The sequence below is a fragment of the Carassius auratus genome, chromosome 49, assembly GCF_003368295.1.
Source record: "Carassius auratus strain Wakin chromosome 49, ASM336829v1, whole genome shotgun sequence".
Classification (NCBI taxonomy): domain Eukaryota; kingdom Metazoa; phylum Chordata; class Actinopteri; order Cypriniformes; family Cyprinidae; genus Carassius; species Carassius auratus.
The window spans coordinates 6525926-6546532 of record NC_039291.1 but is presented as its reverse complement, the minus strand read 5'-3'; the positions used below and the strand labels follow the sequence as shown (position 1 = coordinate 6546532).

The window sequence follows — 20607 nt, the reverse complement described above, 5'->3', positions numbered from 1 at the left end:
TTGTTAACAAATATGTCCACATTAGGTTGGTACTCACCCTTGTGTCTCCATTGATTGGCCGAGCTCCATGACTGAAGGCGTGCGCTGGATCTTTGTGGTACACTTTCAGGCAGGAGTGATCTGTGATGCTCCTGTGTTGGGAGAAATCCAAATCGTTACATATACAGACCAAATGTCTCCATCTGAACACTGTCGTGCACGGTGCATTGAAGGTCAGCCCCTCAGCGATGCCACAACGGGGTGCACTAGGGCTGACGAGATGTCAACACATGAGAGTGGTGAATTACAGCAAGAAAGGTCAAAGGAATCACTAGAATAAAGCGATTCACTGAGAGACACAGGCGAGTCAGAGCGATAAACTGGAGATTGAGGTGTGAAGCTATGGCTTTCTGAGAAAAGATCCATGGCGGATGTCTGTGATATCCATTAATGTCCAAACTAATCAAACTATAATTCTCTGTAGGTTCAAAAATTATTTACTAATACAGAATTGAGCTAAAACATTAACTGTCTACAAAGTAACCATGTTTGTCTATAAAAAAATGTAATGCCCTTTTCGGACGCGACTAGTTTTCTAAACTAAGTTTGAGTTTCGATTCTTAACACCTGACGACTGTGATTTTCATGTACGAATCCGAATAGGGCTTAAGTCTCTTTCTACCTGGATCACTCATAAATTGTTTGTTTGTGAAACCTAAGTGTGTAAACTGACGTGAACATTTTTCTTATGAAGTCTAATATGTGGTCATGTGACTGTAATTTAGATTTACAACCTTGATAAAAAAACGAGCTGTATCAAAGTACAAGTTACATCACCACGGTAATGTAAGGTCTGCTCCTCTGTCTACTCAGGACAATATGCGTATGAGTCAATATTTATAGTCTCATCAGATCTGAGGAAAGAAAAAGTTAATGATTACATTTTACTTTGATTGGCCAGTTATGTAAAGACACCATGAAACCGTTTGCAGTCACATGATTCTTTCCTATATTGACATATTTCCTGCTAAAACAGTACATTTGGGTGGGACGAACTGAAGGGCCATTAGGGTTTAGTCGCACTCAATCTAGGCAAATTGAACAAGTTTTGGGTGGGTAAGTTTTTTTTATATACTTTACTCAGCAAGGATGCATTAAATTAAGTGACAAAAAGTAACATTGACAACATTTACAGTAAATTATGTTCTATTCATTAGAAAATATAATTTGTCATGGTTTCCACAAAAAAGCTACGGTTTTCAGTTCTTTTGAATTGTAATATTTCACAATGTTATTGTTTTTCATTAAATAACATTTCTGATTAAATAAATGCAACAATGGTGAGAATAAAATATTACCAACCTTAAACTTTTGAATGATAGTGTTTATCTACTAGTTAATTTGTAAATTTTTAGCAGCGTACTGACATATAGACAGCTAACAGCCATGGACTAAAAATCATAAAACTCCAGTTGTCATTACACAGGGTCTTTTAAAGGTGATTCCCAACAGATATATATATATATATATATATATATATATATATATATATATATATATAAAGAGATACGGTAAGATAGCAGTGTAAACATAAGTGTTTGGAGACTGAGGGTGGAGGGAAAGACCAAAGAATGAGAGCGAAAGATATGTGGGAGTGTTTGTTTGAAGTGTGACATTAAGTGTCAGGGTTCTGTCACTTCAGTCTAGTGGTATTCATGGTTTTGTGACAGAGCCCTGATACTCTCCTCATGTCATTGTTTTCATGTGGCTTGCGATTGGTTTGCTGGCCATGTGCTTGTTTTTGTTTTTTGTGAGCACATGGCTTTTGTCTTTGTTCCTATGTGCCATGTGCTCTCGTTGATTGTCTTGACCCCACCCATCTTGTTACCTGATTATTGATGTAATTTTCCCCACATGTGTTCCCTCGTTACCCTCCTCATTAGCTCCCTATTTACTGTCCTTGTGTTGGCAGTTTGGTTGCTAGTTCGTCGTCTAATATTTGTCTGTGCACATCGTGTCTTGCCTTGCCAGTCAAGTTTTGTCTGTTTTCCCCTACGGGGTAGTTTTTGTTTTATTTTATTATTATTACTATTAAAGAGCCCTTCTCTCTGCATCATTGAGTCCTCGCCTCATCCCTCTACCCAAACCCTGACAGTTAAGTGGTGTGTTAATATTAGCTGTGCTGGTGGCTGATGTATGATAGATAGTCGGGTTTATTGGTTTAAGTCGAAGAAACAAATGCTGTAAGGTATTTAAAAGTCTGAGACTGTAATTCTGTTCAGATGAAACCTAAATAAAATGTTCTGTTCATGTGTATGTGAGCAAGGGTGGCTTACATATAGTCTAGATTGTATTAAAGAGACGTTACTGAAGATTTCCACAGCTATAGTTCCATATTACAGTAATAATTCACCCCTAAAATTCAAAGTCTGTCATCGTTTATTAACTGTCATTCCATTCAAACCCATATTAATTATCTTAGTTTCACAAATAAGATTTAAGATCCATGATAGAAGTCAATTTCAATTGGACTTATTTTATGACACATTTAGGTTTCTTTTGTCATTTTGTCTTTTAATTCGGAAAAAAGCAGCAGGAATATTCTGCTAAATATCTCATTTCATGTTCCACAGAAGAAAGAAAGTCTTAAAGGCTGGGAACAGCATGAGGTTGAGTAATTAGCCGAATATTCATTTTCATTCATTTTCTACACTTTAACAGCCTGTAAAACTAATGCATTTGAGGTTTGTTAACGGAGTTGGTTCTCAAGGAAAAAGCAATATAAAAGTAAATAGAGGTGCACTTGGATCTCAAAGAAGGTCACTTCCTATGTTAAGTGATGTCACAGATCTAGAGGAAGCAGGCCATGTGGAATGAGGAAGGGAGATAACAAACTGTTGAAACTTTAAGGAGGCTGAAGCTAAAACACATACACACCTGACATCAGTGAGTTCATAGTACATGTTCCTGGTCTCGTCTTTCACATAGATGGCAGTGCTGGGTGACTCCAGCATCTTCATGTTAAGCTGATGAGGGAAGGCACTAACGAACAGAGCTCTGATTGTATCCACACTTGTTATCTCATTAGGCATGCGTATCTGCTTTGTATCATCTCCATACTGCAGATACAACACTCCTAGAGAAAAAAAAAGAATGAGGAAACATTAAAACACAGGGTGTGAAAAGTTCAAAACATTATTTGAGCATGCAACTATAAAACTGCAATTATGTAGTATTTTGTCTTAATAAACACATAAAACTAAAATCTTTTCAAATTAGTTTAGGCATCATGTACAACTTGAAAAATGCTAAAATCAACATGTACATGTCATTAAAAGAGTAGTTCACTTTCAGAATGAACATTCTATAGTATCTGAACAGTTGATGGGCATCATTGACTTCCATAGTAGTCATTCTACTCCGAAACTGCCAATCAAATGGAAAACAAACACAGAAACGAGATGATAGCTCTCGCTCACGGCATGTATGCAACTTTCACTCTTTCAAGTGCAACATTTCCGCTCCATTCAGTCATGAATGTAGCCAAACAAGATCTGCTTGTTTATTATAGAAACAATGTTGGATGTTTATACCCTGGTGAAGAAAAGCTTCACTTTTTTTAAGTACAAAAAATAAATAAAAACTGTTCCAAAAGGTAGTCAGAAAAAATATGCTACTTCTAAGAATACTTGATAAATGTAAATTTGAAATGTAAGAATTCTGGCTATATAAGCCACAAGAAGTGTTGTATTGTGTTCTTCGTGGCGATGAAAGCAGCTCAGTGAAAATGTTTGAAAATGATCTATAAAATGGATAAGTTGAGAAAAATTGTTATTGAGCTATGGATTGAAAAAAAAGACTGAATCTCCCAAAGATCTGAATAAAATTCCCATGATTTACTTGAGAATATAATGTTGTCAGAATAAAAAATAGAATTCTCAACCTGTGAATAGGCAGTGGAGCAGTGCCTACGATAATATTGTAACTGTTGTTTTAATGATCACAAAAAAAGATGGTTTGTCTATATATATAATTTTTTTTCATTCAACTCACTTTGGTTTGGAACAGTCTCTGAACGCTACCCTACAATTTCACTCTAATGACCAACATTAATAACTATTAACCGAGCAAATGCAAACTAGGCCAAATGCCAAGCCAGATTTTAATGACTGCTTTCATCACAATCACATACAAACACTCTCAGCCAAACCTGAAAACCCTCAGAAACAAAAACTTCTAATTGTATGAACTTTAATACAACAACATGAGATGTTTCAATCATCTCCATTCATACCGTTTACTGTGGTAAAAATTTATTAATTGTACAAATGTTACAAATTTCTTAAAAGAGATCATCGCCATGGTATACATCTGAGTTTTGTTGTATAAAAGCTAAAGGGAGGCAGTTAGAGCGATCTAACAGTTAATAAATCAATGTTTGATCAGCATCAGATTGAATACCATAATGCATTTAAAGCTGCAAAAATGGCATATTATTCTACAGTTATTAGCAGTGACATCTCTAAGCCCAGAGTTCTGTTTAGAACAGTTAATAAGCTTATTAAACCTCCTATTAACATTAACTGTTCCACGACTGAGCAGTGTAATGAGTTTATCAATTACTTTTCATCTAAAATTGAGAATATCTATAATTCTATTGTCGGTAATCTTGCTTCTGAATTTGTTGATCTACATACTTCCTGCAAATCTCTCTGACTATGTCTTCTCAAGTTTTAATGATGTTGATTCTGATTTTATTTCTAAACTTGTTTTTTTCAATGAATTAAACTACTTGTGTACTGGATCATTTCCCTACTACTGTACTGAAAGACTGTTTGTGTGTTATTGTACCCCACATTACCACCATTGTCTCACATAGTGAAGAGATTGTTTCTCCTGCTTTAAAATTGGCAGCAGTTACACCAGTTCAAAAAAAAAAAAAGCCTGGCAGTGATATTGCTGAGATGTCCAATTATCTGCCAATTTCTAATTTACCATTCCTGGCAAAAGTCCTTGAGCAGGTAGTTGTTAGCCAACTCCAAATTCATCTTTACACAAATAGCCTTTTAGAGACTTTTAAATCTGGGTTTAGTTCTGGGTCTGGGTTAGATCTCAGACTTTGCCTTTATTTCAGGGTGTCCCTCAGGGGTCAGTTTTGGGACCTGTTCTATTTAGTATTTTACATGCTGCCTATTGGGCAGATTATTCAGAAGTATGGCCTGGGCTATCATTGTTACGTGGACGATACCAAGATTTATATTAGCACATCACCTGATCTCACTTCTTCCTCTTTAACTCTTTCTGCCTGTTTGCTAGAAATTAAAGCATGGATGAAACACAACTTTATAAAACCGAATTGTTCTAAAACTGAAAGTTTATTAATTGGCACTGCATCTAATGTTTTTTTTCCCCATCTTTTTTTTTTTTAATTGTTTGCATTAAACCCTTTTTTTCTAAGCCTGATGCTGAAAGGCTTATTCATGCCTTCATCAAATCATGGATCGATTATTGCAATTCTCTCTTTGGGGTTTACCTGCAAGTTCTGTTAAGAGAATACAATATATTCAAAACTCAGCTGCCCAGGTTTTGACTTATACATCCTCACATCATTATATTACCCCAATTAATATAACAGATAAAGCAGAGCATGGGCTGGCTCCTGATTACATTTGTGACTTGGTAACTCTTTCCACACCTTCTTGCTCTCTCCGTTCTGCTGGTTGTTTTTCCTTGTATCATACTCGTTATAAATGAAAAAAAAAACGCACCTAAGTTATGCAATGCATTACCTGTGTTTATTAGGAATTGTTTTAAGAAACTTCTTAGGAAAAGAAACCTTTTTACTGAAGCTTTTAATTTATGACTTTTACTATGATTTTATTTTTGATATTGTAATTTTGTTTGTACATGTTGTAGTGCTTTGAGAATTAAGGAAGGCGCATTACAAATCAATTGTATTATTATTATTATTAATTATTTTTATTTTTTTTTACTTTATCCCACTGTCTTGTTGTCCAATGAGAAGATATAAAAAAAGATGACAAGCTGCGCAAATCCAAGCTGATTAGATAACCAGCTTTACTGACTAGATGTGCATTAATCATCGGCCGATATATATCGTGCACCCCTAAAAAATGGTACGATATTAAACTACTGACTAAACATCAACATGCAGTTGAATAAAATATCACATCAACATGCAGTTGAATAAAATTTCACATATTTGAATTGTATTACAAAATATAAAGCAAGGCTTATAAGCTTTGTAATACATACATTTCAGTAGAAAGAAAATTAATGGGATTTTTACTTCCGGAACCTATACTTAAGCAGGTCTTAAACAAACCTAAGACAACATCTCTCAACAACGACTAAAACTTAAGATCGCTGAACGAAAGGAATGGTGACTTACAGCAAGCAGGTCGCTTCTGAATATCTTCAATAAATGCATGTCTCCTCGTCTTTGTGTTGTGCCCTGATTAAACAACATCCAGTTTTTCTATGCAGGTCTGTCTATATATATATCTTCTCAGCTAAATTTTGAGGGAATAGTTTGAGTGAACACACTTTTTCTCCCCATAATTGTATTTCCATCTGGTCCATGTTTAAACCAACCAATCAGAGTTAAGCAGCCAGAGAAGGCTCCCATTTCAAGGCCTGTGTGTGTTGGACTGTCATTCTATCTGGATGTAGAGAGAATACGGGGTGTTCTAGAGAATACATGTGTTTGTGTATGTTGGAAAATCTGTCCTATTTCCGTGTTTCTGTTTGTGTGTGTGTGTGTGTGTGTGTGTGTCCACAAGCATGAGACTGTGCAGTAATATACGACTGTGCCTTGTTAAGTACAGGTTATGAATTTCAGCTGTGGAGCCTCGTAAATATTCCATTACATGAAGTGGTAATGACAGAGCCAAATTCGCTGTTATGACATTGAACTTAAGTATAAGAGACTGACAGACAAACACAAGTATCCACACAGTTCCACAGACGCTTTAACTCTGCAACTAAATAATTTAGCAACAGATGGGAAATAAGTAACACAGCAGTACGGGATCACTCATTCACAGACCCACTGAATTCCAAAGAAATCTCAGCAGATTTCCACAGAAATCGAACACCCTTCATTCACAAAATGCATGCCTACCTAATAAGTCTGCATGGTTGCTATATTTGAAATATGTCTATTTCCATATAATTTAGTACATGCACATGAATTTGAATACCTAATGAGCGATCCTTGGTCTGGTTAGTGGAGCGGACCACGGGCAGACTGGCTCGAGACCGGGAGCCTCGGGTGAAGGCGATGGGCATGTCGCACTCAGACATGACATCCAGAGCATCTAGAGAGACCAGTGAGCCGTGCTCCAGCTGATCCACAAACACAGGCACTGGACTCGGACACGCCAAACTCTGCTTAGAGCTCTGTAGAAGGAAACAAAAGTTTAGATTTGGATTTGATAATACATCGTAAGTGCAATACTCAAAACCATATTTGGTGTCTCTGAATAACAGATCATACCAACTTAAAATAATCAGGCTGCTTTTAGGGACAGTGCTTGGTTCAAAGTAGCCCACTATTCTTTACCAGCACTAAACAGCTTGATAAAGATGATCTACCAGGTCAACCTCTGTGCCACCAACCAGTAGCCCAACATCAGGGTTGTCCATCTTTGTCAAGCAGCGTATTACCATCAATGGACAGAATACACTCTTAAAAATAAAGGTTCATGATTGACATTAATGGTTTCATGAAGAACCTTAACATCCGTGGAAACTTTCTATTGCACCAAAGGTTATTTTTTAATGGTTCTTTAAACATTTTTCTTCTTCTGTGGAATCACTGCGAAATCCCCTTTTTGGAACCTTTATTTCTAACAGTGCAGAACCTAGTCAAACTATCAGAAGCTGGTTTTAGCTGGATTTCCAACAGGGTTTTCTTCACTACATGCATCAAACTTGAACTACTAATTGTGACCAAAGCATAATGAATATATTAACATTTTCTGAAACACACACCGCAAATTTAATTTAAAGCGACAGCAGCTGGTCAGCTGTTAAGACTGCAAGCAGTCATGCAGATCAGACTGACTAGTCTACATACACCAAAAACTAGATTCAAAGTGTAAACATAATTTATAAATCAAAAAAAGTATGTACATGCCAGTATACATCAGTACAGTCAGTTAATTAGTTTCAGATGAATACGTTTTTTCATGTTAAGTGATTGTGTGGTATTGTTAAACACACACATGCAGAACACACACGTTCATACGTGCTTGTACTGACTCTGCGTGAACCAACATTCTGGATTTTCAGCAGATATCTTTGAATATCTATCTCAGAGTGCAGAGCGGACAACATCCCCTGAAATAACTATAAGTACAGAGAGAGAAACACATACATAGTATGAAGACAAAAAAACAAAAAAACATATGCATAACAGAACAGTAAATCTGGACTTCTGCAGACTCCTGCCAAGCACTTATGGGCCATTACGATAGCCTGATATGGATAATGATGTATCAGGGGTCACACACTGAAAGCATTCATTCTTCATTTACCCCTACAAAAGAAATATGTTCTAATTAATTTTAACAGCTACTGAAAAAGAATATTGTAAGTGAATTTTAAATTTAAGGAAATTTGTATTCTCAAATGTCATTCACGTATCCACATATTGAAGAATTAAAGCCCTACATCAAGGTGAGTAAATTATGACAGATTCAATTTTGAGCAAACAACAGGAATCAGTTTCAATCAAATACATTTTAAAATAAGTCATAACATCTGATACAAAGAGCTTTTTGATATTTAAGTCAGCTGATGCATCATTAAAAGTCAACTAAAGAGCAGATCTCTTGACACTGAAACACCCACACACCTGTGATTTCTTGTAATGTAGATGTTTATTCATCTCTTTGATATTAGGTAGCAAAAGAGAGAGTTTGAACTAAACTAGATGAAACTGGATCAGGACTTTCCAGACCACAGCAAAGTGTCCTGGGGTTCTTTTGAGGGCAGGAGGTGGGAAATTAGATTCACAACCAACACGATGATTTTCTGCAGGCACGCATAAAACAGGAGATGTCAACCGACTGATGACAATAAAAGCTCAAGGGTGTGTTTGCGCGTGTGTGAGTCACTCACCACAGGTTAGCTTCTATTCTCAAACCTTTTCTATAATAAGCAAAAGTTCATCACAAGTTCGAAAAGTTTTTGAGAGTTTGAGATATTGAGAGAATTGAGAGTTAAACATCTCAATTCAAGTACCCAAAACAAGAAATACAAAATAAACACCATAATGTTGCTTAAAATGCTGGACTAGACTGTTAATTTTAATTAAACACGTATAAATCATGTATAATCAATGAAAAAAATATAATAATGTATTAATAACTGACACTGATTGGAGTCCTGTCCTTGTCTGACCCCACTGACAACATACTCCAAAAAAAAAATAAATACGAGCACAGGAGCGTATTTAACTTTTTCTTAAGTCCACTTATAATGTTTCTTTAGATTTCTTGCACACACAGCAATCATAATTAAGCCTTTCATGACCATTTCCACACTCTCTTGGCCCTGGTTATGGCTACTGTAAATTTAACTTAAAAACCTACAATCACCTTATATACCTTCTATATGCAGATTATTTATTATTGGCGAACCTTTTGTATGTGAAATGAGTAACAATGGCAAGTTGTTGGACATTTAAAAGGTGTTGATATGTAAATATGAGCAGTCATATGTTAACGCGCTCACGGCTGTGGCATCATTACTGTGATGATGCCTGAATGGCCCATTTTTCTGCTTGGTTTCAAAAACTAAATCTGGGTGGACCAGAGATCTGAGTTGAGAAAGTTAGAGTAAATCTACACAGTAGATCATAGTCATAAATTACTACACTCTTTTGTTTCAGAAGAGTAAAGAAAATCTTGTTTTATATGACATGACTAACTTGAACTAGATAACGAATAAAAGCAGCAGATAGCAAGAAAAAAGCCTTTTCTTTTCTATTTAGTTTTTTAGCTTTTAGTGTGAACAGGCCCTAAGATTGAAAAGACGAAAAAAGAGGACGGAAAGATAAACACTACTGTTCAAAACTTTGGTGCTGGTAAGATGCAGGTGCAGAAGTATCTTGAAGAAGTATCAGCTCACCAAAGTGGCAATTATTTGAACAAAATACAGTAAAACAGTCATATTATTACAACAATTAAACAATTACAGTTTACAGAGCTGCATGCTTTAAAATGTAATTTATTCCTGTAACAGCAAAGATACATTTTAAGCAGTCATTACTCCACTCTTCAGTGTCTCATGATCCTTCAGAAATCATTATAATATGCGGATTCCCTACAGCACCTTTAAGTTGGGAGACATGTGACCTTACTCAGTGAATTGAGCTAATTAGTTTAAAAGTTGAGTAAACTCAAAAAAGGTGTGCAGCAAATTACCTTGTTATTTTAAGTTAAGTCAACTTTTCTTTTTTTACAGTGCAGAGACGGAGACTTTGGAAAACAATGCCGTAGCTGCACACATTCGCTCTGCGTATCATTGATGACAGTGTAATAATAACATCATTCACATTATTGTGCATGTGATTTAAAAAATAAGGAATCTACCTATTCATATCTATGGCTGTACCTGTATGAATGGTCACATGACATGCGTTTTAGGTTCTATAGTGTTTCTGAAACGCATCAGACGTCAGTGTTAACGGGGCCTGAAATGAATTACTTCCAGTCAATTCTTTTACTTCTTTTACTTACACATATGGGATATGAATCTTTAAAAAGTGATGTTCAAAAAGTTCAAATGAACACACTTCCACTTAATTTTACTGTTCGGACAGCTATCACAACATGAAAAGAACAAGTGTAAATGGCCTCCAAGAAGCATCAGAGATGGACAGCAATCCGCTCTAACATCAGCAATCACAATATTTTCTTTTCTAAACCAGACACATAATCTTATCAGTAATGCAATAACAGACCTACAGTTAGCTCTCTATCCCCTTTACACAGCAGGCCTGCAGATATTGTATCAAAACCCTGTTGAACCACCACCATCTGGAAGTTTGTCCATCTGGTCTTGTTTTGGTCTGGTGAAAGGTATAAAGGCTATTTTCCCCTTTTCCTTTTATGCTGGTTCCTCTCTCTCTCTCTCTCTCTATCTCTCTCTCTTTCTCTCTCTCTCTCTGTGGACAGGAAAGGGCAGGAACAAGTGAGGGTGAGGATACATTCTGTATGGGCCAAACAGAACCAGATGGCAATGCTTGAGGTCTCATCTGCACGCAAAGGAGGGACACAGATGTTTGGAAGGGTGTTGACAAACATCTGAGTGATCCATCACATCAGCACTGACACCTTGGCAGGAAAATATCAAACACACACAGATGGGTTTGGGCATGTATGCTGACTCTGCTGGCTCATCTTTAATACAATACAGAGGAATTTGTGGTGGTGGCTTCAGTGTGTCTGTCAGTGATGGTGCAAAAGTTATTTAAATGTAGTCTTCTTAGAACAACAATTATATAAACTATAGCCGGAAAGCATTTAGTACAAACAATCATACATAAATAAATATAAGTTGTTGTTTTTTTTTTCGGTAAAATGTTTTAAACACTACTAGAAAAAATATTACAATATATATATTTTAGATAATTATTTTTGAATTATTTTGAAATATTTCGATATTTATTTTTTTTAAGTATTAAATCTAGAAACCATAAACTTACATGATATTCAATTTTGCTTGATTTTTTGAAGGACGATTAGCTATTTTGGTAACGTTTATTTTAAGTGACGCAGTTACATAAATTATATGTATATACTATTTTATTACACTGTAAGTACATCACCTTAAAATAAAGAATAACTGACATTTTATTGAAAACAAGACAAAATTATTTTTGGGCAGTTCAGTATATTCAACTGCTATGATCAATTATTATGATCTCTCACATATTGTGGGTATAAATAAAATGTAATATTATTTCTGTGAGTTCGATGTTTACAACCATGATAAATACGTAATGAGTGAGTGACGTGACATTCAGCCAAGTATGGTAACCCATACTCAGAATTTGTGCTCTGCATGTAACCCATCCGAAGTGCACACACACAGAGCAGTGAACACACACACACACAATGTGAACACACACCCGGAGCAGCGGGCAGCCATTTATGCTGCAGCACCCGGGGAGCAGTTGGGGGTTCGGTGCCTTGCTCAAGGGCACCTAAGTCGTGGTATTGAAGGTGGAGAGAGAACTGTACATGCACTCCATAGAGATTAAGTGAAGAATTGCAAAAAAAAAAAAAAAAATATATATATATATATATATAATAAGGGCTTTATTAACTTACTGACTGTATCTGATTTGACCTCTCTTGACGATCTTAACCCCAAAAACCCTGAACTGTCTCTAGACGTTATATCCCTGTCTGGATGGTTGTATTTCCATTATCCTCCTTTGTCAATCAAAAAACTAAATTCACCACCCAAAATATCTGATGAACAGACACTAACTAATAATAACAGAATGACACTAGCTATTTAAATAATACTAATACTGTCTGTGTCAGCCTCATTCAATGAGTATTAAATATTGTAATCATCAGTAATTTCATGGTCTAATGGAAAAGGGGCTGTTTCCCCACTATTTCTGCTAACCTTGGTGTTTTGAACTGTATCAGAAAAAGGAGAGAAAGTTTCTGAATGGAAAATGAAGGAATGTGCTGACACATCAATATCCTTGAAGATGTGTGAAAAATCCACGTTCTGTAAAAAAAGTTATGTAGCATCTTAGCATTAAACATGGCACTTTAACACTACTGTTCAAAAGTTTACGGTTGGTAATACTTTACTTTAATACTTTAAATAAGATGTGTACTGTATTTTAAATACAGTAATTCTAATTTTAATATATATTTTAGATGTAATTTATTCCCATGATGGCAAAGCTGAGTTTTCAGCAGTCATATTACATTTGGAACTCAAGAAGCATTTATTATTATTATCAATGTTGTTCTATTTGATATTTTGAGGAAATTGTGATTTTTTTATTTATTTGATGATTATAAAGTTTATTTGAAATAGATATATGTTGTAACACCCCATCAAACAACAGCTTTAACTAAACCTGGCTCCACTCAACAAAAATGTAGCCCTGGTCCTCATTTTGGTCTTTGTACTGGTCTATGAAGAATGGGAAAGGTCAACCTCAACCTCAAGAGGACAGCCACTGACTCGCCCCTCTCATTACAGGACACTGACCACTGTCACACTCTCACAGATAAATCACACAAATACTCACAATGACAAAAACTAAAAATATATCTTTCTTGAGCACCAAATCAGCATATTTTAATGATTTCTGAAGCATTGTGTGACACTGAAGACTGGAGTAATGGCTGCTGGAAATCTTTGCATAACAGGAATAAATACATTTTAAAATGTATTAATTAATGTTTAACTTCACCGAACAGCTCCGATTGGCCTGATGTCATCAACACTTGTTATTGGGTTCCCAAAAAAAAATGTTAATTGAGCCAGTGCACATAATACAAGTTTTGAATAAAACTGTAATTTATTTACTTACTTTCATATGTGATGTTCAAAGTGCCACCATAAACAATGAACCCCTGTTCATGAAGACGCACCCTTGGTTGAGTTAATTTTGCCTGAAAGTACTTCTCACACACTAGAACAATGCAAAGCCCGTCAGCTCCTCTGCACATCATGCTTAAATGAGCATCAAATCCCCATCAGCCAACCTGCCACAGTATTTGCATGGCCCTGTGAAATTGGGCCATTCATGGGAATGAAGCAGCCAAACATGCAAAACTGACACTGCACTGATGCTTTGAACTGACAGCGTCTCCAGTGTGAGCTCATGACCCCGCAATGACCCACAGCTGGACATTTTAATATATCAATTCACTCATGTCTGCTCTTGGCAGACAACGGCAATGATGGAGAACTGGGATGGTGCCAAGCGGATGATCTGTGACAAGCCGGGGTCACTGCACTAAAATAAAATGTGCTGAAGATCATTACGAAGAAGCTGGTCCCAGATCAGCATCATAGTGCACAGGATTGTGTTAACAAGAAAACTGTGCTAACATTGTGATTCATTTAAACCTTTCTGACACCCGAAAGCCCAGTATTACAGTATAATTAGTGAGTGTTTCAAACTGACATACACAATGGCACCTTGCTCAACCACTATTTAGTACAGCATAGTACTTCATGAAGAATGTAAAAATGAATTCTACACTTCAAATCAACTTCATGTCTGCAAGTCCAGTTTACACCCAGAATGCTCAGCCCTTCATGAGCAACGCTCTTAAAGTCATTGCATTAGGTGTCAAAATCTGCAATAGGATGAATAAGTAAGCTTTCCAAACAGGTCTAAACAGCTTTCTAATAGACTGTATCATGGCTCATTTCATTTGAAAGCAAATGTTGAAAGCTTCTTTACAGCATTATTGATTGTCTTTCAGCTCATTGCTAGGCATACTTACGCAATAAAAATGTGCAATATTGTTATATTTATTTGTTACCCCTCCATCCTAGTACATCCCTGCATCTCACTCAATTCTATTCCATTATCATATATAGCACAACTGTTTATAATTTATTTATTTGCATTTTTGTTTGTTTGTTTTTTGTTTTGTCTGTGTGTTGTTGTCTCTGTGCACTGGAAGCTTATGTCACTTAAACAACTTCCTTGTATACGCAAGCATACAGGCAATACAACTCTTTCTGATTCTGATACAGAATGCTCACTGGAAAAAGTGTGCCCCTGTCCACATTTCTGCAAACTCCAAATGAACACTAGTGACAGTAAAACACCAATAACTTTTGTTCCTTTTCACACACAAAAACAAATATAAATAATAATAATAATAATGATAATCAAATAATAAAGACTTATTTTCGCATGGTTCCTTTCACAACATAATGCCATGACCTCACAAAACTTGCACTGTAGTGCATTTGTAGACTACCTAAGTTGGAATACATAACCAGCTCCATATATTTGGCTCTACTGATGTAAACTTGCTTGGTAGCTCACCTGGTATAGTGCTGCACTTGCAATGCAGAGCAATTTTAACAGGTTTTATTAAAATATTTCATATTAGAATGCTTTATCGATTACCGCCTGCAAATCACAAAGTATCACATAAAAGTATTGCTCTTAGCCAACTACTTTGAAAAGAAAAGCACTGTTGATGTGCTTTTATGATTCGTTAGCATACGTTTTTGAATACACGTTCTGACAAATCTTTAATCGAAGGTCATTATAACTTAAAAGTTTGAAAACCTTGATAAAACGTTACCTACGTTACACTAAAAATATACGTTTCCATCTTATTTTTCACTTGTTTGGTCAAGCGCCGCCCAATTCTTATTATTCGCAACTTGGACCCCGCCAACTGAAACAACACAAACTACTCAAAACGCCAAAAACAACCCCCAGAATCCAGGTCTTCACGCCTTATATCACTGCGGTCAAGCCAGCCGCGGTTTGAAAGTACACGGTCAAGCCAGCCGCACTTTTTTTTTTGTTTGTGCGTCTAATCGTGCACTGACGGTACGGGTGCAGGGAGCGGTCAAAATAGATGTAAAGAAGCTGTCGTAACGGCGTTTCCTTTATACTTTTTCTGATATTTTCAATAGTTCACGGGTGCCAACCCCCTCCCAAAAAACATAAATGAAATAAAATCTGCATAAAACGTCATTTAACCCATAAAAAGAACTTAAAGGGACATCAGAATATTTATGTATTGCTATTTCATGTCATGATATAAATAATGCATTTTTTTAAATGACTTGAACATTGAATTAATGTTTCTGAATACATTATTTTTGTACATTAACATTTTTATTTTACATTAATATACATAATTTATCAATGTATATATATATATATATATATATATATATATATATATATATATATATATATATGTGTGTGTGTGTGTGTGTGTGTGTATAATATATATATATATTATATATATATATTATATATATATATTTTATATATATATATATATATATATATTTTATATATATATATATATATATTATATATATATTATATATATATATTTTATATATACATTTTATAAATATATATTTTAAATATATATATATATATATATATATGTGTGTGTGTGTGTGTATAATATATATTTTATATATACATTTTATAAATATATATTTTAAATATACATTTTATATATATATATAATATATATATATATATATATATATATATATATATATATATATATATATATATATATATATCAACATTGATACAATATGTAATGCGTATGTGTGTGTTGTTTGTGTGTGTATACCTTTCAACTAATAGTGATCCTGACTATTGCTGTATTTTTTTTCAAGTTAAAACTATTATACAATTTTTGTACAATTTAAAGGCAAATCACTCCAAAAGTCAATGTGCATTTTCACTCTTTTCTCATAAAAAGCACTTACTCATAAAATGCTTTCCTTAAAAGGTTTGCTCCTTTTTCCAATTGATAACTTTTAACAGTGACCCAGAATATTACTGAATTAATTTAAGTTATTTTACTGTATAGCGTTGGAGAAAATTAATGGCAAAATAACTCCAGAAAAGTGCATTTTAGCACCTGCACCGTTACCCATTTTCATACACTCATAAAAATCTTTGCTTCATGGGTTTGCTCTTTCTTTCAGTGGATTCCTATTCACAGTCACTCTTACCATTGATATATTAATTTTCAAATATTTCTACTGTATAGTTTTGGAGAAAACTAAAGCCAAATTCAACTCCAAGAATCTAATCACATAAGCTTTTTAACACCATGTCCCATTTTCAAACATTTACAAAAATCTTTGCTTTATAGGTTTGCTCATTCTTTCACTTGATTCCTATTCACAGTCACTCTGACCATTACTGCGTTAATTTTCAATTATTTTTACTGTATAGTTTTGGAAAAAATCATTGGCAAAATCATGCCAAAATCAAAGTTTATTCTATCTGTTGCACCATTACCCATTTTCAAACAGTCATAAAAAATCTTTGCTCTATAGGTTTGCTCGTTCTTTCAGTTTATTTCTGTTCACAGTCAATCTGATCATTACTGTATTAAGTTTCAAATATTTCTACTTTATAGTTTTGGAGAAAACTAAAGCCAAAATCAACTCCAAGCATATAAGTGCATAAGCACTTTACATCATGTCCCATTTTCAAGCACTCATAAAAATCTTTGCTTTATAGGTTTGCTCGTTCTTTCTGTTTATTTCTGTTTACAGACAATCTGACCATTACTGTATTAAGTTTCAAATATTTCTACTGTATAGTTTTGGAGAAAACTGAAGCCAAAATCAACCCCAAGCATCTAAGTGCATAAGCACTTTACATCATGTGCCATTTTCAAGCACTCATAAAAATCTTTGCTTTATAGGTTTGCTCGTTCTTTCAGTTTATTTCTGTTTACAGTCAATCTGACCATTACTGTATTAAGTTTCAAATATTTCTACTGTATAGTTTTGGAGAAAACTGAAGCCAAAATCAACCTCAAGCATCTAAGTGCATAAGCACTTCGCATCATGTGCCATTTTCAAGCACTCATAAAAATCTTTGCTTTATAGGTTTGCTCATTCTTCCAATTTATTTCTGTTTACAGTCAATCTGTCCATTACTGTATTAAGTTTCAAATATTTCTACTGTATAGTTTTGGAGAAAACCGAAGCCAAAATCAACCTCAAGCATCTAAGTGCATAAGCACTTTGCATCATGTGCCATTTTCAAGCACTCATAAAAATCTTTGCTTTATAGGTTTGCTTGTTCTTTCAGTTTATTTCTGTTTACAGTCAATCTGTCCATTACTGTATTAAGTTTCAAATGTTTCTACTGTATAGTTTTGGAGAAAACCGAAGCCAAAATCAACCTCAAGCATCTAAGTGCATAAGCACTTTGCATCATGTGCCATTTTCAAACACTCATAAAAATCTTTGCTTTATAGGTTTGCTTGTTCTTTCAGTTTATTTCTGTTTACAGTCAATCTGTCCATTACTGTATTAAGTTTCAAATGTTTCTACTGTATAGTTTTGGAGAAAACCGAAGCCAAAATCAACCTCAAGCATCTAAGTGCATAAGCACTTTGCATCATGTGCCATTTTCAAGCACTCATAAAAATCTTTGCTTTATAGGTTTGCTTGTTCTTTCAGTTTATTTCTGTTTACAGACAATCTGACCATTACTGTATTAAGTTTCAAATATTTCTACTGTATAGTTTTGGAGAAAACTGAAGCCAAAATCAACCCCAAGCATCTAAGTGCATAAGCACTTCGCATCATGTGCCATTTTCAAGCACTCATAAAAATCTTTGCTTTATAGGTTTGCTCATTCTTCCAGTTTATTTCTGTTTACAGTCAATCTGTACATTACTGTATTAAGTTTCAAATATTTCTACTGTATAGTTTTGGAGAAAACCGAAGCCAAAATCAACCTCAAGCATCTAAGTGCATAAGCACTTTGCATCATGTGCCATTTTCAAGCAATCATAAAAATCTTTGCTTTATAGGTTTGCTTGTTCTTTCAGTTTATTTCTGTTTACAGTCAATCTGTCCATTACTGTATTAAGTTTCAAATGTTTCTACTGTATAGTTTTGGAGAAAACCGAAGCCAAAATCAACCTCAAGCATCTAAGTGCATAAGCACTTTGCATCATGTGCCATTTCAAGCACTCATAAAAATATTTGCTTTATAGGTTTGCTTGTTCTTTCAGTTTATTTCTGTTTACAGTCAATCTGTCCATTACTGTATTAAGTTTCAAATGTTTCTACTGTATAGTTTTGGAGAAAACTAAAGCCAAAATCAACCCCAAGCATCTAAGTGCATAAGCACTTTGCATCATGTCCCATTTTCAACCACTCATAAAAATCTTTGCTTTATAGGTTTGCTCGTTCTTTCAGTTTATTTCTGTTTACAGTCAATCTGTCCATTACTGTATTAAGTTTCAAAGATTTCTACTGTATAGTTTTGGAGAAAACTGAAGCCAAAATCAACCCCAAGCATCTAAGTGCATACGCACTTTGCATCATGTCCCATATTCAACCACTCATAAAAATCTTTGCTTTATAGGTTTGCTCGTTCTTTCAGTTTATTTCTGTTTACAGTCAATCTGACCATTACTGTATTAAGTTTCAAATATTTCTACTGTATAGTTTTGGAGAAAACTAAAGCCAAAATCAACCCCAAGCATCTAAGTGCATAAGCACTTTACATCATGTGCCATTTTCAAGCACTCATAAAAATCTTTGCTTTATAGGTTTGCTCGTTCTTTCAGTTTATTTCTGTTTACAGTCAATCTGACCATTACTGTATTAGGTTTCAAATATTTCTACTGTATAGTTTTGGAGAAAACTAAAGCCAAAATCAACCCCAAGCATCTAAGTGCATAAGCACTTTACATCATGTGCCATTTTCAAGCACTCATAAAAATCTTTGCTTTATAGGTTTGCTCGTTCTTTCAGTTTATTTCTGTTTACAGTCAATCTGACCATTACTCTATCAAGTTGCAAATATTTCTACTGTATAGTTTTGGAGATAACTGAAGCCAAAATCAACCCCAAGCATCTAAGTGTATAAGCACTTTACATCATGTGCCATTTTCAAGCACTCATAAAAATCTTTCTTTTATAGGTTTGCTCACTCTTTCAGTTTATTTCTGTTTACAGTCAATCTGACCATTACTGTATTAAGTTTCAAATGTTTCTACTGTATAGTTTTGGAGAAAACCGAAGCCAAAATCAACCTCAAACATCTAAGTGCATAAGCACTTTGCATCATGTGCCATTTTCAAACACTCATAAAAATCTTTGCTTTATAGGTTTGCTTGTTCTTTCAGTTTATTTCTGTTTACAGTCAATCTGTCCATTACTGTATTAAGTTTCAAATGTTTCTACTGTATAGTTTTGGAGAAAACCGAAGCCAAAATCAACCTCAAGCATCTAAGTGCATAAGCACTTTGCATCATGTGCCATTTCAAGCACTCATAAAAATCTTTGCTTTATAGGTTTGCTTGTTCTTTCAGTTTATTTCTGTTTACAGTCAATCTGTCCATTACTGTATTAAGTTTCAAATGTTTCTACTGTATAGTTTTGGAGAAAACTGAAGCCAAAATCAACCCCAAGCATCTAAGTGCATACGCACTTTGCATCATGTCCCATATTCAACCACTCATAAAAATCTTTGCTTTATAGGTTTGCTCGTTCTTTCAGTTTATTTCTGTTTACAGTCAATCTGACCATTACTGTATTAAGTTTCAAATATTTCTACTGTATAGTTTTGGAGAAAACTAAAGCCAAAATCAACCCCAAGCATCTAAGTGCATAAGCACTTTACATCATGTGCCATTTTCAAGCACTCATAAAAATCTTTGCTTTATAGGTTTGCTCGTTCTTTCAGTTTATTTCTGTTTACAGTCAATCTGACCATTACTGTATTAGGTTTCAAATATTTCTACTGTATAGTTTTGGAGAAAACTAAAGCCAAAATCAACCCCAAGCATCTAAGTGCATAAGCACTTTACATCATGTGCCATTTTCAAGCACTCATAAAAATCT

General features: G+C 34.7%; 1 protein-coding gene across 12 annotated transcripts in view; it reads right to left on the bottom strand.

Moving 5' to 3' along the window:
* Nucleotides 1-20607, bottom strand: part of LOC113066102 (sickle tail protein homolog) — a 166836-nt gene that overhangs the window by 33564 nt on the left and 112665 nt on the right. For 9 of the 12 annotated variants that reach the window (XR_003279120.1, XM_026237743.1, XM_026237745.1 and 6 more), the window contains exons 3-6: nucleotides 8266-8352; nucleotides 7203-7401; nucleotides 2917-3115; nucleotides 38-131 (exon numbers count right to left, since the gene is read on the bottom strand). Coding sequence is in view for 11 of the 12 variants with exons in the window: in XM_026237743.1 (XP_026093528.1) it covers nucleotides 38-131; nucleotides 2917-3115; nucleotides 7203-7401; nucleotides 8266-8352 (579 nt within the window). In the remaining variant the exon portion in view is untranslated. The remainder of the gene's footprint in view (nucleotides 1-37; nucleotides 132-2916; nucleotides 3116-7202; nucleotides 7402-8265; nucleotides 8353-20607) is intronic. The other 3 variants (XM_026237740.1, XM_026237747.1, XM_026237748.1) reach the window with 1 other exon arrangement.